An 18,869-nucleotide genomic window follows, 5' to 3' on the forward strand; every position below is an offset into this window, starting at 1 on the left:
TCTCTTTAAAGCACACACACATGATTGTCTGCTACTTCAATTCATTCTTTCTTGTTGCATTGTCTGCACTGAGTGCTGGTTAGCTTTAATTCCTTTGTGATTTTGTCTGTTTGATTGATAATTTCTATGTTTTTTTTCTCTGTGTATACAGGTGTGCTCCAGGTTATTTGGGAGAGTACTGTCAGCACAAGGACCCTTGTCAACCAGGATACTGCCTGAATGGGGGGAACTGTTCTGTGTCCATGTCAGCTGGGGTTCCTGTTCCTGGTAGCGCCTCCTGCACCTGCCCTCTTGGCTACACCGGACAGCGCTGCCAAACTCCCCAAAACTCCACGTGTTATCCAAACAACCCATGCGCCAACAAGGGGGTCTGTACACTGCTGTCCCTTGTCAAGTACAAGTGTGAGTGCACCAGAGGATGGACAGGTGAGATGATGTTTAATCAGCTCTTTCATCATTTCCCAGAATTATTTGATACAAGGAAAAATAACCCAGCTGTCTATTTTTGTTTAGTTTTTGTTGCTTCTGAAGTTTTAAAGCAGTTCATTCTGGACTAATGGTTTTTAATTTGCTGACAGAGGCATTGCTCGTATCATAAGGATAACTTCCCTATATTGTTTCAGCTATGTGTTTTTTTTTGGAAGTGTCACAAGAAGAAGGGAGTTTATGAAGTGAAAAAGGGCTTTATTAGCAAAGATTCAGTTCAGGAAATTCCATCAAACATTTTGAAACTGCTCTGATTGCCTAATCTATTGCATTTTTCCCCTTTAATGTCACACTGTTGAGTCATCACTACGCTTAATATCTGGCTGAAAAAATCTGACTTTCTTTTGCGTTAGACCCCATCAAAGCACACACTCTCATAATTTGCCCATCTTCACCACTTTCACCAACCTATGACCTCAATACAAAGTTACTGAGAAATCTAGAACATACTAATGGATACAAATTAGTCAGGGGCCACAGATGACTCTATGACAGCCTTTTGTACCACAATACATGTAAACTTTCACATCAAATAAAAAAACAATTACTCCCACTACTGCTGTAACAATATGACATATATTTACAGCTGTAATAATTAACTTAACAATAATATAGTAAATAAACATTTATTGGTTGCTAAGAGTTCTCCAGCAAAATTGGAGAACTCAATTTTTGTTATAATTTTCAAATAAACATGTTTATTGTACAGAAAATTGTATTTTTTTTGGTGTTCTGCTTATTATAGAGCAGCACAAGTCTAACAATGTGACATTGCCTCTTAATTAATGGACTATTTACTCAGGTAGAAAGCGCTTTCCCATCTATCTCTTTGAAAATGAGTTTAATGACAGGAGGGGTGTTATGCAAAATCGACTTTTTGAGCTTTACATAATCTTATAATGTTATCCCCTGATGAAAGACATAACTAAAGTGTTGCTTTGACACATTTTAAAATATTATGTGACTGTGCCGTAAAATGGTATCATGTGCCCAGAAAATCCATAATACGGCCCCTTAAAGCCTGAGGAACTGTATGCAGATTTGTTGTCTAATCCCTCAACATCTGTAGAGTGTCACTTTTTCTAACGAGACCAATGACAGCTAAAGCACCAACGTTAAGCGCTTTTTTCCCCCAATTTCCAGGTCCACGCTGTGAGCATGAGGACAGCTGTCTCTCCAGTCCCTGTGCCAATGGAGGAAGGTGCAGCTCTCTGCCTGGTGGCAGCTACACCTGTTCATGTCTCACCGGCTACCATGGTCCGCGCTGCCTTAATGACACAAATGAATGTGCAGACACACCCTCTCCCTGCCAGAATGAAGGCGAGTGTGTCAACACCCCTGGCTCTTACAAGTGAGTTTCCAGTGATCATGTGAAAACGTTGCTACTTCCACATGTTTTTTCTTGAAGGAATAGCAGACAGATTATACTGAGTTTGAAGGAGTTTATTGAATGAAGTGAGCTGTGCTTTTGCTACAGGTGTGTCTGTAAGCCAGGCTTCACGGGTCTTCACTGTGAGAGTTCATACATCCCCTGCTCACCTTCGCCATGTCTAAACGGAGGCACCTGCCACCAAACCTCTGAAACCACCTACTCATGCCACTGCCTTCCAGGTAGGACCATCAAGTTTGTATCCTAGCACACCTGCCACCACACTCTTATTGAGATGTAAACATTGGAAGAAAAAACTAAAAACTGTTACACTATAATTGGTATTTATGAAAAAATAACAGGCATATTTGAATGTTTTAATTGTTACTCTGTGCTGTTTGCAGTGCAAACAGTTTGATCTTGATCTTTGTTGTATTAGCCACATAGCAGCCTGTTACATTTAGCTTGTGGAAACAGCAAACACACTCCTGTACTGTTTATACTGCACCAGGACTTACTTTATTCTAAAATCGATGTTCAAAACAGTTGTTTGTTTGTCTTCATGGACACACCATTGAATCGATGTGCTTCACATCTTTATAAATGACTGTATTTCATTGATCCCAGGTTTTAATGGAACTAACTGTGAGAACAACATTGACGACTGTCCTGGCCATCAGTGTGCCAATGGAGGAACATGCATAGATGGAGTCAATACCTACAACTGTCAGTGTCCTCCAGAGTGGACTGGTAAGAGAAACTTATGTTTATCTGTAGTTGGGATTAAATTAATCTCATTCCTAGGTCTGGTCTGTGACTTGACATGTCCTTTTGGCTCATGGCTTTAAATATTTATTTAAAACTATACATTTGTAGTAATTTAAAATATCTGTACAAAGATATTCTGAATGAAACATGTCCACTGTTGGTAAAAAAAAAAAAAAGAAAAAAATTATATATCTGAATCTGTTTTCAAGTGCCTGTCATGAGTTTAAAACCAGCCTGCAGAAACACAATCAAAGGAATAAATATCTAATAGAAAGTTGGACACTGTGGGAAAGTTCAATTATTATATATTTTCAATCTCTGTCCACAGTGACTTCCTTCTGGAAGTGGGTTATGCTGTTTCACCAGAAATCGACTTACCTCAGTTATGATGAAAGCTGGTACCCAGAGTGTTATTTTAACACGTCTTCTTCTGTGTTCATTTCCCATCCACAGGTCAGCATTGCACAGAGGATGTGGACGAGTGTCGGCTGCAGCCAAATACTTGCCAAAATGGCGGCACATGTAGCAACTTGATCGGTGGCTACGTCTGCGTGTGCGTCAACGGCTGGAGCGGCCTCGACTGCTCTGAGAACATCGATGACTGCTCGACAGCCGCATGCAGCCAGGGCTCCACTTGTATCGACCGTGTTGCGTCTTTTATCTGTGTCTGTCCCCCAGGAAAGACAGGTGTGTTATATTAAGAAGACAGTGAAAGAAATACTTGGATATGGATTTTAACTCTTTCTTTGAAAAGACTTCAATTTGATACTGATTTTTTTTTTCCTTTTTTTCTTGGAGATATTGTTGAAATAGTATTCCTGTCTATTTAGTGGAACCATTAAACAAAGTTATAGTTATTAATTTAGAAAACTGATGACACTGCTTTGAAATTAGGCATGGACCTGTAAAAAACATCAAAAGTATCTCTATATAATGTATAACATGAGCTACATTCATACATACATACATTTCAAACAGAAAATAATTTCTCCTCTTGCATCTAAAATAGTGTGAATTTGCACCATGACAGCCTCTGTCTTTCTTTCCAAATTTGTCCTTCTGTAATCAAGTCATAAGCCTTGTTTCATTCAGAGGAGATGCAGATGCATCACTATAGAACCTTGTGTGATAACTTTGATTCTGGCGACCAGCCCATGCCAAATAGAGAAATTACATAACGCAGTGTATACTTACATCTTTGTGATCTTAACTGATGGCTCATTTTTTTGGAAGTTAACCTTAAAAACAATGCAGGATGTTTCTGTGCAAAAGCCCCATTAAAGCACAGGCAGGAATTTCAACAGTCGTTTCAAAAGTTTTGTTGTTTTCTTCTTCACATAGACAATTTGTACTAAATGTTTCTAACATGTTGTTTTTGTCAGGTTTGCTCTGCCATAGAGACGATGCCTGCATCAGTAACCCCTGCAGAGAGGGCTCACATTGCGACACCAACCCCATCACTGGGATGTTTAACTGTAACTGTCCACCGGGATATATAGGCAATACCTGCAACAGAGACAGAGATGAATGCAGCATTGGTGAGACAGCGTCTGGAAATATTTTCCTGCTTAGCTTTCTGCTCTTTGTTTTTTTGTGTGGTTTAATTGTTTTTTTGTTTTTTTTCTTTCATTAACAGGTCCTAACCCATGTGAGCATGGCGGTCAGTGTGTGAACACTGACGGCTCCTTCACTTGTAACTGTGTCAAAGGTTACTCAGGGCCTCGGTGTGAACAAGATGTCAATGAATGTGCCTCCAACCCCTGCCTGAATGATGGCACATGTCTGGATCGCATCGGGGAATACACCTGTATCTGCATGCCCGGTAACTTCTTAAGAAGCTGAAAATTACCACACAAATTCAAAAAGAAACCTTAAATGAAGCTTTTTCATATAGTCAGACTTTGTTTTTGTATGTAAGTAATACAGCAAGGCAACTTTATTTATGCTACACCTTTCATAGATAAAATAACAAGGTGGTTTATGGTGATTCCGATGTGGCCTTAAGACAGTAAGAACAACTGATAAAAACAAGAAGTAGAACATTTAACTAAAAGCTTTGTCTGAATAAAAGTGTCCTAAACTGATTTTAAGGGAATCAACAAAATCTGCAACATATTTTGAAGTCTGTCTTCAACAGACTTCAAAATATGTTTTGTGACTTTTAAAGCATTTTCATATTTTTGCTTAGAAATCATCCAGACAACATAAGTCTGCCAAGATAGTACTTTTAACTTGGTTATATTACTAAACGCAATGAACCCACTTTCATTTTGTTTGGAATAGTAAAGTGATATAGGTGGAGTGGTTCATTTAAAAAAGAAATAAGGAAAAACTAATAATAAAAAATACAGTATTTTTGTTTCTTTTTGTGCCTATTTTGGGGCCAGCTTGATGTAAATCCACTCACATAATTATTATTTTTTGCTTCTCCTAATACCTACAGGATTTGAGGGGAGTCATTGTGAGATTGACGTGAATGAGTGTTTGAGCTCTCCCTGTCTGAACCAGGGTAAATGTGTGGACCAGGTCAGCCGTTTCATTTGCCAATGCCCAGCAGGTCAGTTTGGCACAAGCCTGTTTTCACTTATTTCTCTGACAGATCCAAGTCTTCTAGAATTTGCTTAGTACATTGCTTACTTCAACTTGTTTTTCTATAAAATGTCCTCAGGTTTCAGCGGAGATATGTGCCAAATAGACATAGATGAGTGCTCCAGTACGCCTTGTTTAAATGGAGCCAAGTGTATCGATCGACCCAATCAATATGATTGTGAATGTGCAGAAGGTGAAGGCGAATATCATGTTTGGCTTCAGTTGAAAAACTATTTTAATTCCTTGTGTCTTCACTTTAACAAGAACTTTTCTTCATAGGCTTCACTGGTCGGCTTTGTGGGGAGAACATCAATGACTGCCATCCACCACCTTGTCATCACGGTGTGTGTAAGGACGGCATTGCCACCTACTCTTGTGAGTGCTACCCTGGCTACACCGGCTCCATCTGCAACATCCAGGTCCAGGAGTGCCTCAGCAACCCGTGCCAAAATCGAGGGCGCTGCATTGACTTGGTTGATGCGTACCAGTGTAACTGTCCATCAGGAACCTCAGGTAAGTGATTGGCCCATTTGAACAGTTACCGAATATCTTGTTTTTGTTAGAAAAAGCTACTTTTACTTATTCAGAATCAGCTTTATTCCCCAAGTTGGTGAATACAAATGAGGAATTTGATTTTGACTTCCACTTTTCCTTAGTGAAGACATTTTAGATATGAGTATATGAAAAGTGATTTTGTGTACATACAGTGTTTTTACAAAAGTAGAAGACATGGTTGGATTAGTGTGAATATGCAAGGTATGTGGGCACTTTCACTGTTAATTGTTCATCAGAGAAACAGTCTGGAGGAAGAAACTGTCTCTGCCACAGCTTTACAGACGGTGCTATGTAGTGCTGTTCGGGGTCTGCAGAGTGTTTAGTTGCTCTTTTCCTTACTCTCAACCTGTACAAGTCCTGGATGGTGGGTCTTAGGTTGCCACAGGAAGTACTGTCTTTGCTGGGCCTTCTTCTGAACAGTATCTGTGCGTGAGGATGGATCCTAGGATATGGAAGTGATCTGTTGTAGACATATTGTTGAGAAAACAGAGAGTGGGGAATATTCACCAGAAGTCCATCATCATCTCTACTGACCTAAGAGGGTTAAGCTCCAGGTGGTTTTGACTGCACAAGTGGACCAGTAGATCCACCTCTTTCCCATATGTATGCAGACTTATCACCGTCACACCACTAACAGTGGAGTCATCTGGAAACTTTGGGAGTTTTACAGATTACACCACAGAGGTGTAGTCCTTTTTGAAGGGATGAAAGAAGAGTGGTGAGAGAGCACAGCCCTGAGGAATGCCGGCCCTGATAGTGTGGAGGAAGATGCTTCCCAGCTTCACCTGCTGGTTTTCTGCCAGCCAGACTGCCAAACAGTACTATTAGCTGTTTGCTGCACAAGACTCTTTTGTGTCAAAAATGTTTGGGTTTTTTTCAATTACTTATGTACTTTGAAAACCAAGGGAAATGCATATTCTGATTTATTAATGTTTAATACTGTAAGTATTGGTTAGTTTTTATGACCCTAAATTCTTTATTGTTGGCATTTAAGTAAGGTTTGCAGTTAATATAGTATCACATTTTCTTGTTAAAATGAAGGTATTTTAAACATTATTTGCCCAAATCCTTGATTATCTTTATAGCAGTAAGAGTTGTAATTAGATGCTTTGTGTCATCTTTGTTAGAAAAAAGCTAGTAGAATTTAGTGGATTATTAATCCTTAAGCATAGAAAACATTGATGAAAGTCCTATTGCCACTAAGTATGTAATGTATTTCTCTCCATTTAAAGCTCACATGCACAAATTCACTTCATTCATTCTATCTTGAACAGTTTAATGGAGAACTTTCTTAAACGCTAACTTTGTGAAAATGTGTTTCCAATTTGTTGTTGGAGAACTCAAAACTTTGTGGTGCAAGTTGGATGTTTAGAAATCTAAATGTCTGTTGCTTGAAACAAGTGCCACCAATGTAAAAGCTGTATGGATTATTGGGTTCAGTACCACCATTAAAACTGGTGCTGTTTTCACTAAGCCTAGTGTTAGGTCACCCTATTAGATTTTATGCTCCACTTCCTCTCTGCTGTGCCTTCCCCTTCTTTCTCTATCCCATTTCTCACTTCACCTTTAGTAAGCATTTTAATAATGTTAAGCACTTATGTTGTGCTTGCAACATTCCTGTGTGCTACTTAGTCTGTCTCAGTTCTCCTTTTATAAGGTCTTGCTAAATCCGCTTTACTTTGAGTCCAACGCCCTCTAGTGGTGTAATCTTAGATAAAGTCTGTTTCCACAGTAAGATTTTTAGTGTTTTCTCGAACTCCAACCTTTATTTGCATTGGTCATCAGCCAATCAACATGAAGCTTTTGCAGTAACAGCAGTAATGTCTTAGTTAAACTGTTGTCATCTTTGCATTTCTTTTCTCTTCAGGTGTGAACTGTGAGATCAATGAGAACGACTGTGCCAGCAACCCTTGTAAGCACGGAGAGTGCCAAGATGGCATCAATGAGTACAAATGTGTGTGTTCCCCTGGATACACAGGTATGCGTTTGCTCTGTGCCTGAGTAAAATCACTAATAATAATCAATTTAGTTTTAGTCCGAGTATGTTACTGAACTTTTCAGTATGACTTACACCTGAATAACTCTTCAACAGGAGATCAGTGTGATGTCAACATCAATGAGTGTAACTCAAACCCATGCATGAGTGGGGGAACCTGTGTGGACATAGTGAATGGGTTCCAGTGCCTGTGCCCACCCGGCACCTACGGCCCGCTGTGCCTTTCAGGAACTGATCACTGTGCTTCCCAGCCTTGTGTACAAGGAGATTGCATCGAGCAGCAACACGGGTACTCAAAACCACTGATTCCTGGGCTTCAATGTCAATAGGAACATTAGTTGTACACTAAATTAATATTTGCTTTCTGCTTGTTGTAAATGTTATAGTTGCGTTATATGCTCCTTTTACACATGATAAATCTTCCCTTTGGAAATTATGTCTGAAAGTAATGATTGATTGAAAGCAGAAATAAGAGTAAATTGCATTTACTAAATTATAATAAACTTTTTTAAAATATTAATTACAACAGCCTGAACATGTATTGACTCTTTTCCTCATATTGAGATCAAGAGACAGATTCAGGTTATTTTATCCAAGTGCATCCAGTTGCCATCTGAAGTCATTTAAGTAGTGAATAGTATTCCTGTAATCTGGTCATTTTTTATAATTAGGGATTAATTTGCTTATTCTATTCTTAATTTACTGTCTGTTTTCTTTATTCTAGTTAATATTCATTTTTAAAAACCAATGTCGAAACTGATTGTCTGACAATTTCTGAAGTTCTGTTCATCTTGTTGGTTGTTCTTGCAAACAAAAACAACAGTTGTAAAAACATATTTATAATTTTCAAATGAATATTATCATTTGTCGTTATTTAATGACATGGATGTCTTGACTGTGGACATGACGAGGGTAAAGAGACTTGAACAATGAGTCTGTCCCACCTAAAGGAACAGTCTGTTAGCTACCATCAGCCCATCTTGTCTAGATGTTTTGATTGTACCTTTTCGTACTATTGATTCAAATAGCAATCTGTTTCTTAAACTTTCAATATTTTTCACACTTTTGCATTTTTACATTAAACTGACTTTATATTCACACATGGTAATCAGACTAGTAGCTAAGGAAACAGATAACCGATGCCTTTAACTGACTTCACAGTCTGAATTATTGTTTTTTCTCTCATCAAGGTACCGATGTGAGTGTAAGCCCGGTTGGGTCGGGCAACACTGTGAACAGCAGAAGAACGAGTGTCTGCCGAATCCATGCTTAAATGGGGCCATCTGCCAGGATCTGCTCAATGGCTACACCTGTCATTGCAAACCAGGATTCAGAGGTAGAGCTATGAATTGATTAGGCAAATATTAACTTCCCTGGAACCTGGGAATGATGTTCCCATTAACCAGTGTGTATTTCAGGATAGTCAATGAAGGCTTTATAAAGTAGTTGTTAGATGAAAGCATTCTTCTAAAACGGTGACTACAAGGAGATGCGAAAGCTGAGCAGAATTATTTCTTGCCTCGTTAGGGGTCAACTGTGAGAAGAACATAGATGAGTGTGCATCAGGGCCGTGTCTGAACCACGGCTTTTGTAGAGATGGAATCAACAGTTACACGTGTCAGTGTAATCCTCCATTCACAGGTTAGAAATGTTACATTTACATCACCATGTAAATCCAAGCTTTGTTAGAAGCAAATGAGGCAGCTTGAGCTTCTTTATTATTGTGTGAAAAGTGTTTGATTGTACATATTTTGTGCCACAATAGGAAAACACTGTGAGGTGGAGCAGGTTCCCTGTGCCTCTCATCCATGTGAGAGGGGAGGGGTTTGCCTTCCGTCTCAAGATTACACCTCTTATGCCTGCCGATGTCGCCCTGGCTGGCAAGGTACCTGTCTGAGACAGACATGTGATGTGGTGCACAACTTAAATGCTGCTGGCTTTGCTAATGGAGTTTATTTATATAAATAGGGAAACGCTGCAATGAAGACGTGAACGAATGCATGAAGAACCCCTGCATGAACGGTGGCCTCTGCATTAACACCCCAGGAAGCTACGTGTGTCAATGTCAACGTGGATACAGCGGACACAACTGTCAGATAAATGTAGATGACTGCTCACCAAGTGAGTTTCACTCAAGCTAATGTATTCCCCTCATTTGCACAGTTACCTAAATAAAACTTGTACTGGTAATTTCTCTTTTAATGTTGCGTGCAGAAAACTGAAGCAAGTGCATTATACATGTAGGATGAAAAATGTTTTTTAAATTCTAAGAAAGAGGACAAAAGATTTAGGATTCCAAAAAAGTGTTGTAAACATTATTTACTGATATTTTTGTCAATTTAAACAGACCTTCAAAATTACTTGAATCTAAACAACACATTTTTATTAACTATCATATTTATGAATGTTTCAATCCTTTTAAGGCTGTTTTGTTTACTGTACTACAAAGTTGTTTTTTAGGAAAAACAATAGCCTTTTAATACAGCAAAAGTAGCATAAGGATATTGCTGGGGCTTCTGAAAGGATAATTGAAGGCTGAAGTGAATTCTATATTGTATTTAAATGATAATTTTTGTCATAAATCACCTCTATTTCCCTTATTCTGCCCTGACTAGACCCCTGCCTGAATGGAGGCCATTGTGTGGACAAAGTGGCGAGTTTCTCCTGTGATTGCCGCGCGGGTTTTGAAGGTGATCGCTGTGAGACTGATGTAAATGAATGCGCCAGCGAGCCCTGCAGGAATGGAGGCGTCTGCCGTGACTACGTGAACAGCTTCGTGTGCAGGTGCCTACCGGGCTTCAGTGGAATCCAGTGTGAACACAACATTCTTGAATGCACAGAGAGGTGAGCCAGTTGATCAACTTTTTATCCATACAAAAGGGATGTTACGATAGAGAAGAAATTTTCTGCTGTTAATCCTTCACAGACATCAAATTTACACTAAATTCATATTTAAGAAAACATGATTTTCCTGTTATTTTTCTCTCCAGCTCCTGCCTCAATAACGGAACTTGCATTGATGACATTAATACCTTTTCCTGCCGTTGCCGGCATGGTTTTTACGGAACGTTCTGTGAGTTTGAGCACAACGAATGTGATTCTCAGCCCTGTAAAAACGGAGGCACTTGCACAGACGGCCTGGGGACTTACCGCTGCACCTGTCCTGTGGGATACAGCGGACAGAACTGTCAGGTAAAGTGCTTTGTTTGAAAATGAGGTGCTGCAAAAACTTTAGCTTCAGTGCTGAGAATAACAAAAAAAATGAACGTTTTGTTGAATTTAAGATATTACAGTGATGGTTAGGGTGTACTATGAGAAATGTTTGTTCAGTTTTTGTTTGGATGATGAATCAGCTGATATTTTGTCAGTTATAAAGGGATGATTAGTTTTTTCCAAAATATTCGATGTCTGGGTATTTTTTGTTTACTTTCTGCTGTCATCTTTACATTTAAAAGATTTTTTATTATTATTTTTTTCTGCAGAACTATGTAAACTTGTGCAACCAGGTGAAATGTAAGAACGGTGGCACCTGCTCTCAGACAGCTACATCCTGGACCTGCCGCTGTCAGATGGGGTGGACAGGACTTTACTGTGATGTCCCCAACATGTCCTGTCAGGACTATGCTGCCAGGAGCGGTGAGGGATTATTTCAGTTTCAAAACAATTGGCAATTTATGCCAGTGTTATGCATGAACAACTGTTTTATCTGCGAACTACCCGTTTTCTATGAAAATCTAAATCTGATGTTTCTGCTCAATATCATTGTTCCAAGTTATATTCTAAACATTTCTGTCCTTGTCTACATTACTGCAGGTTTGGCAGTGGAGCATGTATGTAAGAATGCGGGTCACTGTGTTAATGTGGGGAACTCCCATCAGTGCAAGTGCCAGTCAGGATACACTGGCAGCTACTGTGAGGAGATGGTGGACGAGTGCCAGTCGAATCCCTGTAGAAATGGCGCTACGTGCAAGGATTATCAGGGCACATACGAATGTGTAGTGAGTATATACCTCTTTTTTTTTTCTCTGCACATCTCTGAAAGTGGTTGTTGGGTGAAAAATAAATTAATAAATAAATTAACCTCATTTCATTGTATCCAGTGTAAATCAGGCTTCCAAGGAGTGAACTGTGAGTATGACGTTGACGAATGTCACTCTAAGCCCTGCCTCAACGGAGGAAGATGTATCAACCTCATCAACCGCTTTACATGCATCTGCCCACCAGGAACACATGGTAGGTCTAAACCCTGCTTGATTGTTTTAGGTCTGTTTGGATTAGCTAAATTATTTATTTTTGCTAAATCCCAGGATAAGGAGCAGGGGAATTAATTTTTTTTTAAATCAGAAGGTTTCATACATTTCTCAGGCTAAAAAAGATCTTTTCCAAACACTTTAGTTTTAGTCTCATTAGAAAGTGAAAGTGATGGGAGAAAAGTTCAACCACACCACCCTCTTCTGGTGTCTGGAGCTTTGACTCTTACATTTCGGCTGTACAGATGGCATGAAGTTCGTGTAAAATCCTCTCTGAAAGATTTGCTTTACATGGTGCATGTGTGAAGTAAGATCTTTTTGCTGTTCTGCAGGAGTCCAATGTGAGGTGAACCAGGATGACTGCGCCCCCAGCCCAGGCTCTTCTGAGCCGCGCTGCAGAAACGGAGGACAGTGTGTTGACGGCGTGGGCCGTTACACCTGCTCCTGTCCTCCAGGGTTCGTTGGGGAACACTGCGAGGGCGACGTCAATGAATGCCAGTCTGGACCCTGCAGTCCTGCTGGCACCCTCGACTGCATCGAGCTGGTCAATGATTATCAGTGTCTCTGTCGCCTTGGATACACAGGTACGTGCATCTTACCTGCTCAAACTGGTGGTACACAAGTAGAGCGATTTTCTGTTGTTGGTGTGAGAGCATCACGCAAGTCCCTATTGACCTTTCTGCCTTTTGTTGCTGATTATTTCTTAACCTTCTCGTGGGTCTGTTTCTTCCTCCTCGTTCCTTTAGGTCGCCATTGTGAATCGATGGTGGATCTGTGTGTGTCGCAGCCGTGCCGTAACGGCGGCGTTTGCACCATGAACATGAGCTCAGTACACGGCTACACCTGCACATGTCCCCCTGTAAGTCATTCTTAATTTTGCTTTTATTTCCATCATTGTGCGATATAAATATTACAAATTTTCAATGCTCGTAAACTAATTTATTTAACTGAATACAATTCAAAGTTTTCTGTTTTAAGAAACCAAAAAGGTTTTTTATTATTTCCTTAGTATTTCTGCATGAATTCTAAAAATTCTATATTAAAATCTGTTTCATAGCTAACTTAAGATAAGTATCTTTACTCTGTACTTAAAAGTTTGCACTGGTGCATTTTAGCTTGCTTTGTCTATAAAGTATTTAAGGTGGCAACAGAAAAATGGTCTTTTAACTTTAAATAATTATTTCTAACCACTGTTTTCTCCTCATCAAAGGAACCCTGCATTCATGTAACATTTAGGGCTGCAACTGATTATTTTAGTTATCGATCATCCTATTGACTATTCTCACAATTCATTGGATAAAAAATTGGTATATTCTGCAGATTTTTCATTTTACCGCTTAAGCCTTTTGTGTACAATATTAGAAGTATATTAAACATGCAATTAAACAATTTTAACTGCCTAAAATGTCAGCATGTGAAAAACTCAGGTCTTTCTCATACAGTGTAGAGCTGATCTGTTGATTACTGATATTGGATGAACTGATAATAGTTGGATTACAAAAAATATTTAATAGATTTATTGAGCAAAATTTGAACCAGGTGAAGCTAAAACTACGTCACTTGCGGAGTTTTGGGTAGAACATATTTACAGACAAATGTATATTTATGTCAGTTTTAAAATGTATACATTTTTGGACAGTTTTGATGTAATTATTGCTTTAAGTGTGTTCTTTCAGCAAATGGCCTTTTTTAGAGTCTATATTCTTCAGTTAATGATTAATCTATTAATTTACTTGATGAATTTTTCAGTAATCGATTCATCACCATTAATCTGAATAATAGTTTCAGCCCTAGCAACACTACTACTTTCTGTTTGTGTATCATGAGTTCAGGCTAAAGGTGACAATGCTGTCAGCTATTTTCTTTTCTTTTGCGTCTATTTGTCATTCTCTCTCTTTTTACTAACAACTTTTGTTTGTCTACCCTAACTTCTTGCTGCCTCTATATTTTCATGCTTGCTTCAGAGGACTAAACCATGGCTCAGGTAAAGTAGAATCTCTTTTGTAGGACCAGCTAGTGGCAATCATTGGAAAATAATCTACAAGCTTATTCGGTGCTTTCTGAGCCTATGAAATATCAGTATAATAACTCAGCGGTAACACTGTGTTTCACAGGGCTTTTCTGGATTCAGCTGTGGTGAAATAGAGGATTTCAACTGTGCAAGACTGAGCTGCCAAAACGGCGGCCGCTGCATGAAGTCACCAGTAGGACAACTTTATTGCCAGTGCCAGCCGGGCTTCAGCGGGTCACACTGTGAGAAGGAGCAGATGTGCTCAGTGCCCTGCCAGAACGGAGGAGTCTGTGTCAAAGACCCGTCCAACCCGTTTCAGCACAGCTGCCGGTGTCCCGACAACTTCTTCGGACGATTCTGTGAGAACAAAGTGCCTGGGCCTCTGAGATGCCCTTACGTACAGTGTGAGGTACGACTAGGGGATAACGTGTGTGACGAGCAATGCAACAACCATGAATGCCAGTGGGATGGAGGCGATTGCTCGCTCAGCTGGCTGCAGCCGTGGATCAACTGCACAGCCAGTGTTCCCTGCTGGGATCTCTTTAAGAACGGACAGTGTGACAAGGAGTGTGACAACCTTGGTTGTCTCTTTGACAGCTTTGAATGCATGGAGGTCCACACAAGCCCATGCAAGTATGTCACTCTCCTCCTTTTTCTCTTGATGATCTATAAAAAACACAAAAATTATTTAAAGCAATTAAAAAAAAACATTCCATGTGTTTTTAAGGTATGACATGTACTGCAAAGACCACTTTGGAAATGGGATCTGTGACAATAGCTGCTACACAGAGGCCTGTGGATGGGACGGACTGGACTGCTCTAACAACGTACCGGCTGATTTGGCGGAAGGCAAGCTGGTTATTGTGGTCCTACTGCAGCCAAAGGAGCTGCTGGGAGATCTGAGGGGTTTTCTGCGCTCGCTGGGAGCCCTGCTCCACACCAACGTGCGGGTGATGCTGGACGAGAACAAGGAGCCGATGGTGTACCCTTACTATGGAGAGCAGAGACAGACTGACCAAAGCAGAAGGAAGCGGGAGCTGGCCAGAGAGGTTATTGGGTAAGAGTGGCTTATAATGGGAAATGCCACTATTTGGGGTTTCTGCTCAGTCTGGCAATAACAGAAAAATACAGAATTTATTTTCAGTACAACGTCTGGTTAAATAAAAAAAAGAAAAAACAACTTTGGAGAAATATGTTTGTTTTTTTCCCAGAATTTCTTCTCCCTTTGTGTAAATGTTATCATCTATCCTTCCTTCTATTTTTCCTCCCTTCTTTGTATCCTTACTTATGTGCTCTTTCCACTATGCTTTCCTGTGCCCTTACTTCCATCCTCCTATATTTGCAATTGCTTGCCTACTTTGTTCCTTCCTCCTATGTTTTTGTCTATGAGGTCCTTCTAATCTCATAGGCTTTCCTCCTTATTCCCACAATATTTCCTTCATTGTATAATTTTCTTTTTCTTTCCCTCCTTAACTTCCTCACATACTTCCTTCTGTGGAGTTATCTGCCATAAATGATTCGCTTTATGTTTCTGAATGGATGTCAAGGAGAGCTGTGAAAAGTTCAGTCTGGAAAACTGTTGAACTTTTACATGACAGTGTAAAAGTTCAACGGTGTGTAGGAACTTTGTAGTTCCCTAATCAATGGGTTAAAATAATCAGTTGATATTTTATTGCTGACTAGTTTGGTGTTTTGACCTTTGTTGATGCAGCTCTGTGGTGCACCTGAACATCGATAACCGTGAATGCTCCAAGAGCTCCACCTCCAACTGCTTCTCCAACACTTCTATAGCCGCCTCCTTTATTGCAGCGGCTCACATCAAGGCCGACCTGCCTTACCCACTAGTGTCTGTTAAGAGTAAGTAGATCTACCATCACACATGTGCAATATGATTGAACAGTTTCTCTTTTGATAAACAACACTTTCTCTGGAATGTGTTTTTGCTTCTCTACATCTCACATTTTCTGTTCTTTTTTAGTAAAGTGTCTTCACTTCCTCATTTTATGAGAGGAGTAACATAACTCCTTTAATCATATCTCTGATTATCCTGAACTGGATGATTAAAAATTACAACTATATCTACCTTCCTCTTAAAAACAGGTGCTCCAATAGAAAAGCCCCCCCCACCATTACTGTACCTGATTGGAGTTGCTGCTCTCATCGTTCTGCTGATTCTGGTGCTGGGGATGCTGGCAGCCAAGAAGAAACATAAACATGGAGTTCTGTGGCTCCCCGATGGCTTCCTGGCCACTAAAAATGACAAGAGGAGAGAGCCTGTTGGACAGGACGACTTTGACATGAAGTGAGTCAATATTCACATCAACTACAAGTGAACCCCAAGATATAAGAAACTTGTGATTCATTTCAGTAACAGCATTGCTGATTTATTATAAAATATGTTTTCATCTTGTGTTAGGAATTTCAAGACCCATGATGGAAGCATGGTTGATGGAGGTCAGAGTCAGAGATGGCTCGATGATGAAACTCCATCCAAAAAGCCAAGAGTATGTAGATGATGACTCTTATGTAATGGGTCGTGGATGGTTAAGGTGTGGGTTTTGTTTCAAACTTTATATTTTTTTTCCAGACTGAAGACAAGCCTCTGCTTTCCATCCCAATGGATGGAGGTATCGACCGTAGAGAATGGACCCTGCAGCATCACAAAGCTGCAGACATCACTCTCACTCCTCCCCAGGCTGACTTAGATGCTGACTGTCTGGACGTTAATGTCAAGGGACCTGGTGAGACGGCGCTTTTTCTATCATTTTACAAGCTGAAGTATGAGCAAGTGCATTTAGTTCTTAATGTTCCTCTTTCCTCACTCAGATGGCTTCACCCCTCTGATGGTGGCGTCCCTGCGTAACGGTGGAGGTCCGGACTGCAGCCTGCATGGAGACGAGGAAGAAGAGAGCGGAGGAGATGAACCGGGACCGAGTGTCATTTCAGATCTGATCGCTCAGGGCGCGAATCTGATGGCTCAGACTGACCGCACAGGCGAAACCGCTCTCCACCTGGCCGCCCGCTACGCTCGGGCCGACGCTGCCAAGAGACTGCTGGACGCCGGAGCGGATCCCAACGCTCATGACAACATGGGCAGAACGCCACTTCACGCCGCCGTGGCAGCCGACGCACAAGGAGTCTTTCAGGTAAATCAGCTTCCTGATTTACCTGAAACGAGAACGAGAAGGACGAGAAGTCCTGAAAAAGCCAAAAACTTTTTTAGATTTTGTGACGTTACAACCACAAAATTCAGTTTATTTTAGTTGCTCTAATAGCTGGATTTAGAGCTTCAAAATTGCTGAAACAGATGGACTCTTTTTACTAATTAAGTGAGATCTGAAGGAAATTTGTTTCACTGAATTTTAATTATATTCTCTAGATATAGTAGGGGACTCGACACAAATACATGCACTGATCTTGTCACAAAATATCCCAATAAAACACACTGCAGTGTTTGTAATGTGGAAAAGTATTTGCAAGTCAACACAAAAGTGAAGAATGACAGTACAAGACAGTCATTAGGTCTGTCATGATAACAAATGTATTATTTATCGCAGAAATTATTGCAATAAATGATCAGGTTGTTTTGTGACCATTTTCAAGTAATATACTGTATATAATAATTGTGTAATAATGCAAGTTCGCCCTCTCAAAGTCCAGTAAACTTTAATTTTATAAGGAACACGTAACACAGGAACTGGAATATATCCAAAATAAAACGCAGCCAAAAGTAACAAATAAAATGGAAATGAACTGAAACCATAAAAAATGAATTACGAAGTCTCTTAAAATAAAATTTCCCTTCAAAAAAATATTAATCATCAGAATGGAAATGATCAAGCTCATTTTAATGTATCATGCTATTAATTGCAGTGTCGTTGTAGTGTATTTAATTGTGGTATCAGCTTTGTATAGTCCAAGACAAATTTCCCCAGGTTTGTTCTCTTCACGTATTGTTATGTTTGTTTTTCCAGATTCTGATCCGTAACCGCGCTACAGAATTGGACGCCAGGATGAACGACGGTACGACGCCGCTGGTCCTGGCAGCACGGCTCGCTGTGGAGGGCATGGTAGAAGAGCTGATCCACTGCCACGCCGACATCAATGCTGTAGATGACCACGGTAGGACAACAAATGATAATGTGGTTGTTGGTATGTGAGCAGGGCGAGCAACATTAGGTTCATCAACCAAAATGCGACTTCAGAGGGATTACGCCATTTTTAAGAGGCTCCACCACATCTTGTTACTGTCGATGCAACGAGTGGCCAATTCTGAGTGCAACTGGAATGCAGCAGAACAAGCTACCTGCAGCCACCCTGTTAGACAGGACGTCTAAGCTAAAAAAATTTAAGCATGCTGCTGAAATCAGGAGTCAAGGACTTCACTACAGAAATCTCAGAAGAACCAGGAAAATATAAACATTTACACACCTTTTTGAGTCATATTGTTCATATTTTGGCTGAATTTTTAAAAAGCAGAGTAGAAATGGAGATCTGATTTTAAATGTCATCTGAAAAAATAACGTCTATTTAACAATTTTTTTTTTATCAACGTTTAGGTAAATCTGCTTTGCACTGGGCAGCTGCAGTTAACAATGTGGAGGCTACTCTTGTGCTTCTGAAGAATGGAGCCAACCGCGACATGCAAGACAATAAGGTATGTTGTTATTATAGTTATATTTTGTGTGTGTTATGTCCAATAAGTGTTTTAAAAGCAGTTTTTTCCTGACAGATAAATATATCTATCGTCATGTGATGCGCTTGTTACTACACATTTGTTACTGTATAAATATTGAGGAGTGTTTCTGTTGGATCATCACAGCCTGACATAAATTAACAGGCTGC

At 40.0% G+C, this 18,869-nt stretch overlaps 1 protein-coding gene across 1 annotated transcript in view; it reads left to right on the forward strand.

Annotated features, from left to right (window-relative positions):
* notch2 (notch receptor 2) overlaps positions 1-18,869 on the forward strand; it is a 52,087-nt gene that overhangs the window by 30,004 nt on the left and 3,214 nt on the right. Inside the window, exons 3-34 of the mRNA XM_032571869.1 lie at positions 152-426; positions 1,630-1,837; positions 1,964-2,097; positions 2,483-2,605; positions 3,077-3,310; positions 4,006-4,161; positions 4,260-4,445; positions 5,067-5,180; positions 5,292-5,405; positions 5,492-5,725; positions 7,635-7,745; positions 7,860-8,052; positions 8,954-9,099; positions 9,291-9,404; positions 9,529-9,648; positions 9,732-9,884; positions 10,379-10,607; positions 10,754-10,955; positions 11,246-11,399; positions 11,577-11,761; positions 11,864-11,996; positions 12,346-12,597; positions 12,760-12,872; positions 14,128-14,657; positions 14,752-15,081; positions 15,736-15,881; positions 16,125-16,326; positions 16,441-16,528; positions 16,612-16,765; positions 16,851-17,170; positions 17,999-18,146; positions 18,584-18,681. Coding sequence (XP_032427760.1) covers positions 152-426; positions 1,630-1,837; positions 1,964-2,097; positions 2,483-2,605; positions 3,077-3,310; positions 4,006-4,161; positions 4,260-4,445; positions 5,067-5,180; positions 5,292-5,405; positions 5,492-5,725; positions 7,635-7,745; positions 7,860-8,052; positions 8,954-9,099; positions 9,291-9,404; positions 9,529-9,648; positions 9,732-9,884; positions 10,379-10,607; positions 10,754-10,955; positions 11,246-11,399; positions 11,577-11,761; positions 11,864-11,996; positions 12,346-12,597; positions 12,760-12,872; positions 14,128-14,657; positions 14,752-15,081; positions 15,736-15,881; positions 16,125-16,326; positions 16,441-16,528; positions 16,612-16,765; positions 16,851-17,170; positions 17,999-18,146; positions 18,584-18,681 — 5,899 coding nt within the window. The remainder of the gene's footprint in view (positions 1-151; positions 427-1,629; positions 1,838-1,963; positions 2,098-2,482; positions 2,606-3,076; positions 3,311-4,005; positions 4,162-4,259; positions 4,446-5,066; positions 5,181-5,291; positions 5,406-5,491; positions 5,726-7,634; positions 7,746-7,859; positions 8,053-8,953; positions 9,100-9,290; positions 9,405-9,528; positions 9,649-9,731; positions 9,885-10,378; positions 10,608-10,753; positions 10,956-11,245; positions 11,400-11,576; positions 11,762-11,863; positions 11,997-12,345; positions 12,598-12,759; positions 12,873-14,127; positions 14,658-14,751; positions 15,082-15,735; positions 15,882-16,124; positions 16,327-16,440; positions 16,529-16,611; positions 16,766-16,850; positions 17,171-17,998; positions 18,147-18,583; positions 18,682-18,869) is intronic.

The sequence above is a fragment of the Xiphophorus hellerii genome, chromosome 9, assembly GCF_003331165.1.
Source record: "Xiphophorus hellerii strain 12219 chromosome 9, Xiphophorus_hellerii-4.1, whole genome shotgun sequence".
In the NCBI taxonomy this organism is placed as follows: domain Eukaryota; kingdom Metazoa; phylum Chordata; class Actinopteri; order Cyprinodontiformes; family Poeciliidae; genus Xiphophorus; species Xiphophorus hellerii.